Here is a 9,194-nt window from a genome sequence, read left to right on the forward strand (position 1 = left end):
AGATTATCGGTATTAACAAGATGAGTTTTAAGATTTTGAAATGCTGTAGATTTTTCAATTTCCCAGTCAAATTTTTGATTTTTCTTCAGGAGTTTAGTGAGTGGACTAATTATAGCACTGAAATTTGGTATAAACTTTTTAAACCAGTTAAATAATCCAATTGTGCGACGAAGTTGTTTTATATTCTGTGGTACCGGAAAGTCGACAATAGCCTTCACTCGATCTGTTTGTCAAATGTTTCAAAATCTCGTGTCCATGAAAAATACACGTCTCCCTTGCAAAATGGCATTTTTTCTGTCCTAGTTTTAGTCCTGCATCTCGAAATCGTTTAAAGATTTCGTTGATATCGTCTAAATGCTTTTCAAAGGTTTCAGAGCAGATCAATACGTCATCTAAATAGCACAAACAAGTTCTGAATTTTAGACTACGCAGTACCTTGTCCATTAGAAGCTTAAATGTGTGAGGTACCGTCTTAAACCCCGTTGAAAGCCTTAAAAACTTGTACGTTCCAAAACATGTGTTGAAAGCGGTATATCTTGACGATTCGGATGATATGCCAATCTGAAAAAATCCGGAAGATAAATCTATTGAAGTTATATAGTTTGGTACTATTTCAGCAAAGGATTCTGTCAGTTCCTGTAAGTTTGGTACAACATATTTAAAGTCTTCTGTTTGTGCGTTTAAATGTCTAAAATCACAAACAAACCTATAACTTTGAGTTGAAGTCTTACTATTCGACGCTTCATTTCGCTTTGTGACTAATACTATCGGACTTGTAATGTGTAATGCCCGCGTCACACTGTCCCGATTTTTACGCCGATGGCAACACGATTATGGAAATTTTCAAAATCGGGACTGATCGTATCCAGATCGGGCTATTCGTAGTGCCATCTTTAACCATCGAAGAACCATCGGCCACTTTTTCTAGCCTTCGGGGACAACTTCGGGAAGGGTTCTAAATTTTTTAACATGTTAAAAAATCCCCGAAGGTGCGTCCGATGTTGAGGGTTCATATTGAGTTCGTATCACCATCCTCACCATCGTAATGTCACCGGGAATGCATCTTTGAACATCGTATTGCATTCGTGTTTCCATCGTTTCCATCGGGCAGTTTTGACATTACGATGTCTACACGAATGAATCACGAAGCTACCCGAAGGTCTTACGATGGCAACACGACTTCGTGAAGACCTCGTAATCCCGTCGTGTTGCCATCGAATAAAAGAACGAAGGCGACAAGATGGAACTACGACGGCAATAAATCCAGCTATATGTAAGTTAATTTTCGCGTTAAAATAAATTTAAAGTGCCATGCGTGATATGCACTGGTCAGTCTAATACGACAGTTAAGAAAGACGTTCACAAAACATGGAGCTCATATCAAATGATTCTATGAGAACAAGAAAGGCGACAGCGTTGTTTCTATTAATTCAAATGGAACAAGAAGAGCAGCTATTACAGGCTCAGGATTTACTTTTACAAGTAAAATATTATTTTTTGTCAATTTTTCATATCAAGTAACATAATGAAAATCATAATCGCGCCTCGTACACAAACACTGCAGGTACGCGTATATAGGGAAACCAACTTTTTCTTCATTATTCTGATTTTTTATGTATCGTCCGAGTTGTTGTCACACGTATGTTTACTCCATAACCATTTGGTTTTCTATATGTCATATTTTGCCACATTTGTTGCTTTCCCAACATCCTTCCTTTTGTCTATATTAATATGATATTCTCCTGGAAAGAGCTCTTTTTGAATAAAAGGGATCAACGAGCCCATTACCTTACCTTTAAGATAGATCAGTAAACATGAGCATAATTATGGGTGATTATTCAGAATAGTGCACACATTTTACAGTTCAGTTTTCTTTTGGTCTTTTACTTTTCTGCTAGACTCATACCCCTCCCTCTCACTGATTTTGGTGGCATTATATGCAGAGAATCAGAGTCAAGTTTTACCCTTCAAGCCCACGGACTTCCGTCTTATGATTAAACCAGAAATTAAATGTACAATATAATATATATTCAATATTGATCAAAAAATTTAAAACGCGTGATGCCTTCGGCATATAATTTAAATGCACCGTAAGCTGTCACCTTCGTAATCCATCGTATAGCCTTCGTGATCCGTCGTGTAGGCTTCGGCTGAGATATGAAGCTTAAATACCCGTCTTCGGTTAACCTTCGTATGTCCATCTTTTGCTATCGTATATAATTTTGGCACCATCGTATAGACTTCGTTATTCATCGTACTTGCTTCGGTCACTTTTTGGTATTTTAACGAGATCGGGACCAACTTCGTACGAACTTAAAATTTTCGCATTCGGGTGTCCATCGTATATAAAAATCGGGACAGTGTGACGCGGGCATAACTAACTGGCACAACTATTCCCTGTTCAAGCAAGTTATTCAGTTGCTTACGCAAAACCTCACGTTTGTAAGGGGGTAACCTGTACGGCTTGTGATTTTTACCAACAGCATTCGGCTTCAGATGTATTTTATGCTCCACTAAATGTGTATATCCAAGGTTTGGATTTTCTTTCGTCACAAATAAATCAAGATTATCAAACAAACATTCAGCTAATTCCGATTTTTGATCGTGTGTTAAATGATCGGATAAATCAAAATCTGTCTTGATCTTGGTCCAAATTTCTTGCCTGTCGGGACTGTCTGTAATGTCACATTGTTGTTCGGAATTATCGGTCCGCAGTCCATTTTCATTAGCAACCAACTGCATGAATATTCTGCACTTCGGATATCTCGGACTTTTCAGACATTGCAACATAGGTGTACTCATTATAATAATTATAATGTTGAAAATTCAGCAATATGTTTGCCTTTTGAAATCGTTATTTTCACATTACTAGCATTTAATAATTTAATCGGAACTTTGCGATTGACAGGAACAACAACTAAAGATTTGTCAACTTTTAAAATACTTATGGTTAACTGAAAATTTGCTGTTCACGCATATTCCTTGCAATCCGACTGTAACGTAATTTGATAACTTCCCGAAAGTCAAGTATTTTGTATTCGGTTTAAGTTCTATCCGCTTATCTGTTTTAACCGGCACAGTATTCTGATTACAATTAAAATCACTAAAATCTAAAACAATTTTATTTTCTCGTAAATATTCAGTACCGAGAATTAAAGGATGAGATGTTTAGGGAATGATCTATGTTTCAATAATTTCATTTTTCTGATGAATTGTGGCTTGAAGTTTGGATATTCCGTTAATTCTGATTCTATCGTTGTTGACTAATCGAATTTCCGATTCACTTAGTTGCTCAAAATGAAGTTTATGACGATCGGATATCGATTCATACAAAGATTTAGAAATGACATTGATAGAGCTCCCTGTATCAACTAATGCAGCTATTCTTAGATCACCAAATAAAACCGTTATGTACAAAAATTTGTTCTTAGTTGCACTTTCATCAAAATCGGCACTGATAGACGTAGTTAACCCGGAAGATTGTGCCCCACACCTGGGTTGGTCCTGTTTCCCTGTGCATAAAACTCCAGTTTGGTACAAGATTGAGCAATGTGGCCATTCTGATTACAAAATTGGCATTGATAAGACGGTTGAAATTGACCATACCCGTTCCAGTTACAAACCCTTTGAAAATGACCGAGATCTTTGCATCTCCTACACTCAGATGAGTCAAAACGAGACGTATTTGTATATTTCGCACTTATATTTTCATGTCTTTTTGGTTCTTTATTGGGTACTGCCCTGACTGCCATATTAGTTATCAAACCGCTTAACTGTCCTATTTGATCCTTAATGTCATGAACATCAGAACGGGATGGTTCACTCTGAACATGTTCGTTGTGCTTACCCTGAACTAAGTCGATAAGAATAGCAACCTGATTTTGCAAATCACGGATAACCTCGCTCTGGTTGGAATCAAATGCCGATGTGCATGTTTATTTTCATGTTTAAGAGCATTTTATATTCTCCGTGTTGTCTGTACCCACAGGCTTCCGCAATTTTTGCAGAAGTTAAGGCATGGTGTGCATCGACTGGTTGACCAGCACGGACAAAAAACGACATTTTTTCTGGCAACCCAATTATAAATTTTGCTACTAACTCTTGGTCATGCTTTCTTCATATTTGAGCTTTTTCCGACAGCTGACTGAAATAATCTTCTAACGGCTGACCCGGAGATAATACCATGTTTTGGAAAATTTCACTTTCCGTTATAACTGTTGCGCTTTGCCAACTAAAATTTATATATGTTTCCTTGAACAAAACACAAATTGCTATCCACGAACTCTTAGACTCGTCACTCAAAGAATTGTACCAATTTAACTCAGGCCCCTTTAGATGTAAATGAAATGCTGCAATGCGTCTTTTGTCTGTTTCTGGCAATTCATGGAGAAGTGCGTAAGATTCAAATTCACTGAAAAATCCTTTCGCATTATCTTGGGGGTATCCTGAAAATTCACGACACTTGACTAATTTGCTTATTGTTGAAGTAGTCTGAATCTTTTAAAATAGGTTTATCAACCGATTCTGTGGGGATTTCTGTTACATTTAACGGTTGTGGGGTAGATGTAATTGGACTTGCCTCGGCTGCTAAAACATTTATTTCTGGTTAAAATTTTGCAGTGTTGTCTTGAGAATTAACATCACCTAAATCAAACTCTGTTAGTCCTACAATTTCGTTATCCTCAAGGAATCCGTCGCTTAATAATGATTCAGGAGATAAACTTTGTGTGTTCCTGTCCGTTTTTAAATCGCTTTGATATTGGTTGTGTTCTATAGAAGGCTCGGAGTTTTCATCTAACATGGTCACCATTTACCGGTAGAAAAAAAATTGTTTTCATGTTAAAAGAATGGAAACAATAGGCACTACTTGAAACTCATTGGCGATACAAATATCACCAGACAAGTATTAATAAAGGAACATCGAAAATATTATTTGTCTACACACGTATTCAAAACTGTTTCCTGCCCATTTAATTTATTTGGAATGCAATACAATAATACTGGCGATACTATTATCACCCTGTCTATGCATGCATCATGATTCCTTCATAAATAAACGAAAACGGATAATATCGGATTGCTGAGGTGTTGAGATGCACTGGCGATACTTTATCACCAAATATTTATGAGATACTAATCAAAATATGTAGCTGACTTGTCGGCGACAAAATTGTCCACTTCCACGTGTTCGCAAAAAATAAATGTTACCCAAAAATTGTATCACAAATAAAAGCAATATTTACGCTAAAAGCCTTTTTAAGTCCTCCACCATGTCGTGGGCCTCAACCCTTTTGTTGTCTGAGGGGACTATGGGATTGAAGTCACGCTTTTCGTTATCCAAATTTTATTTTACTACCATTTAACAAACACATGTATTGCAGACGACACTAACTGTTCGCCGCCGACAAGCATAAAAAAAGGTATACAGTCCCGTAAAATATAATAAACAGGCTAAATTATGTCCTACATTTCCGGTAACCAGAAATACCAAATAGCGGTATATAACACCTGGCTTTTCATTTGGTACGCCAGATACACGTTTCGTATTCGTATGATCATGAGTAGTACTCTAATAAAAACAATAAGAATGCGACCTATCTGTTTATGGTTAAGTAAATTATTATTTTCAATATTTTTTTTCAAGAAAAAAGGGTGCCAATGTTAAAAGTACGAAAAGACTACTGAGAATTTTTCTCCACAAAATTTTCAATGGCTTTTGATTCGAAAACAAGCACTTCATTTTTTCTGCTTTTTTGGTTCCTTTTTTTACACTTATCAATTTATAAAAGTCTCTTGAAAACTAAATTATTTCTTTAAAAGTAAAGAATAAATCTCTTACACTTCGTACTTTATTTTGCCTTTTTTACCTTTTGGGGATTCTAGCTTCACTGATGAGTCTTTTGTAGACGAAACGCACGTCTGGCGTAAATACAAAAAATAATCCTGGTATCTATGATGAGTTTATTTGGTTTAATGTTTCAATATCTGTGAAATCGCCAATAGTCGTGGTCGTACTCAGCGTTGGTCACTAGTCATATAAAAATAATATTTCAGAAGAGGAGTTTTCGGTTCTTGCATCCGGAATACATTCTTATTCTATATTTAGCTCGAGATGCTTTTTGTTTCAATTACTGAAAGGACTTGTTTATTGTCTTTTATTATTCACAATTACATGATTATTTTGCTTTTACGGCCAAAAAAGTTGATGTACGACTGATACGGTGCTTTTCGTTAGAGACTTGTAACGTTAAACAGAAAACATAAGTGAACGTTTTTTACCTTGAAAGGAAGGTCGCAAGTCCTTATACGCAATATAGAGTAAATACCATCGGCGACAGGGTTGATACTTCAACACACATGGTTAATCAACCCATATCTGGCTTTGTGTTGCTTGCTACTCTGGTTGGGTCGATATCTTTTTGACACCTTCCACGTATCCATTCTCAATTTTGTTCAATAGCAGTTATCGTATTAAGTTTGGAGCATCTACTATCACCCCAGTGTTTGATGGGCTTTGTGGTGCTCTGTCATTTCTTGTGAAGTATTTTCTGACCTTGTTTGAATTTTGGTCGTCCTTCTTTTTTTGCCATGGCTTTATCAGTTTGTTTTTCGACTTACTTGGTATCCACTTAGTATATTCTACCTGTTGGTTATGAAGATCCTATGTAATGATTGAGAAAGGTCGTTTGTGATGTTTGCAAAGTTATTGAAAACGCCCCTTATACAAATGGATAAACTATAACACGAAAATGTTAATAAATGTATACTTTTATTGGAATATATATAAAAGCAGCTTGATGACACATCCACACAATTAGTGATCATATTTAGATATAATTGTCAATAAAGCGCTTTCGGATTATATGTCAGCTGTACTAGTTGATGGACTAAAGATTGTGATAATTAAAAACAAAATATGTCAAATTTCAAACCTGTAATCTGATAATTTAAAAAAGGAACAAAAAGACAATCAACAGTCTTATTTCGTTTCATGTGGAACTGCAGATATATCAATCAACGAATTCACACATGAAAAATATATAAAAACTATTGACAAAGCCATTTGTGGAGACTGAGGACAAAATCACATAGATGAACTTAATTGAAATTCTTAAATGAGGTTTTTGGGGATTAATATCAAAGAGGAATATTATTTTGAGTTATATTATGTTTAATATCAACATCTTAAAATTGCTGGGGTTGTACAACTAGATTCAACGTAATTTTTTTTAATGAAATCTCGTTTCAGGTGGAAGTGCAGATATATTGATCAATGAAGTAACAAAAGATCAGAATTTAAAATCTATTGACAGAGCCAGTCGAGGAGACTGGGGAGGAACTAATATAGATAAAAAATACATGAAACTTTTAGAAGAGGTTCTTGGGAATAATATAATGGAGGAAATAAGGAGAGATTATAGCAGCACTTTGTTAGAAATTCAACAGGATTTTGAAGAACATAAACGAAAGATTACATCGGATCGCGATCATGATGTAGTTATTCGTTTGCCAGGTGGGGTAATGGAAGCTATTCGGAACAAAAAGCAAAAGTTGGCCGATATTGTGGAGTCATCTCCACATGCAAGTACGGTGTCAGTGAAGGAAAACCAGATAAACAAGCTACATATCAGAGCTCGCATCTTTGTCAGCTTCTTTACGGAAGCTACTCAACACATAATATCTCATTTACAGAAGGTTCTAGACAATAGAAATTTAGGCCATATTCCACCTGCTATGGTCATTGTTGGGGGATTCTCAGAATCACTGATAATCAAAGAGGCAATTCGTAACCATCCTTCTTTTAAAAATATTAAGATAATCATTCCAATAGAAGCAAATCTTGCTGTACTAAAAGGAGCGGTTTTATTCGGGCATAATCCAAATGTTGTTATATCAAGAATGGCAAAATATTCCTATGGCATTCGAACAGAGAGGGCTTTCAAAATAGGAGACCCGAGTGCGAAGATGTATAAGGAGGGAGGAAAAGAGTGGTGCAAAGACAATTTTCAGAAATTATTCACGATCAATGAAGAAGTTTCTGTTGGGAAAAAAAGCTCAGTCACAATTAAAGAATCGTACAAGGACCAGAAACGACAAGCCAAACGAACAATGCCGCATATACTCGATGTATATATGTCAACTGAGGCAAATCCTAATTTTATTGATGAACAGAGCTGTTTGAAATTAGGACATATGCAAATTCCACCACCAGATGGTAAACAGTGGCCAATGGAGTGGACAGGAGATTTTGAATTAGAAATTGGTGAGTCAGAACTTGTTGGTCGTTTTAAGAACAGGAAATCAAAGGAAACCAGTCTTGCTACATTTAATATGATCGGAGTACCTTTTTATTACAATTGACCAAAAGATATGCTACGCCTGCATTTTTGGACAAATCTGCTTTTTACTAGTATTGGTTCTTTCTATTTTCGTTTGTTTGGTTTGAATATCCCAAGATTTATGAATGAAAAGCAAACAATGTCAATAAACTCATCATCGATACCAGGATTTAATTTTTGTATTTGCGCCAGACGCGCGTTTCGTCTACAAAATACTCATCAGTGAGTCACGCTCGAATCAGAAAATGTAAAAAAAGCCAAATAAAGTACGAAGTTGAAGAGCATTGAGGACCAAAAATTCCTAAAGGTTTTGCCAAATACACCTAAGGTAATCTAATCCTTAGGTAGAAAAGCCTTCGTATTTAAACAAAATCAATGTTTTGTTACCAGTAAATTTATAAGTACGATCATATTAATGATAATTCATGTCAACACAGAAGAGTTGACTACTGAGCTGGTGATATCCTTGGGGAATTAAAACTCCACCAGCAGTGGCATCGACAAATACACTTACATGAGGGATAGGGACAAATCCTGGAATCGATAGTTCTACTTTCTGTCTTATATAAATTAAAATAGATGAATGAACCATTTAAAGATAGTGTTTGCTAGTAATCATAACACTTTTCACTTTAAATGTTTTGGTTTTTTAATATATTTTCAATATTGTATTTCTTACAAATAAAGTGCTAAAAATCGCATCTAACGATGTTTTTCTTATATAACATTTCTTATTTTCTATATTGATATCTATGGACTATTTAGTAAAACCTGGTGGTACTACCGATCAAAACAGCCCCCAAACAGTGCTTTAAATATCTTATTAATCTATGCAGTATACGGTGGTAACATAAA

At 35.6% G+C, this 9,194-nt stretch overlaps 1 protein-coding gene across 1 annotated transcript; it reads left to right on the plus strand.

The window, feature by feature from the left end:
• Positions 1-3,343: 3,343 nt before the first annotated feature.
• LOC139499116 (heat shock 70 kDa protein 12B-like) lies at positions 3,344-8,361 on the plus strand. The gene is made up of 2 exons (XM_071287829.1): positions 3,344-3,497; positions 7,250-8,361. The coding sequence occupies exons 1-2, from the start codon at positions 3,344-3,346 to the stop codon at positions 8,359-8,361; spliced, it is 1,266 nt and encodes a 421-aa protein (XP_071143930.1).
• Positions 8,362-9,194: the final 833 nt, after the last annotated feature.

The sequence above is a fragment of the Mytilus edulis genome, chromosome 1, assembly GCF_963676685.1.
Source record: "Mytilus edulis chromosome 1, xbMytEdul2.2, whole genome shotgun sequence".
Classification (NCBI taxonomy): Eukaryota; Metazoa; Mollusca; class Bivalvia; order Mytilida; family Mytilidae; genus Mytilus; species Mytilus edulis.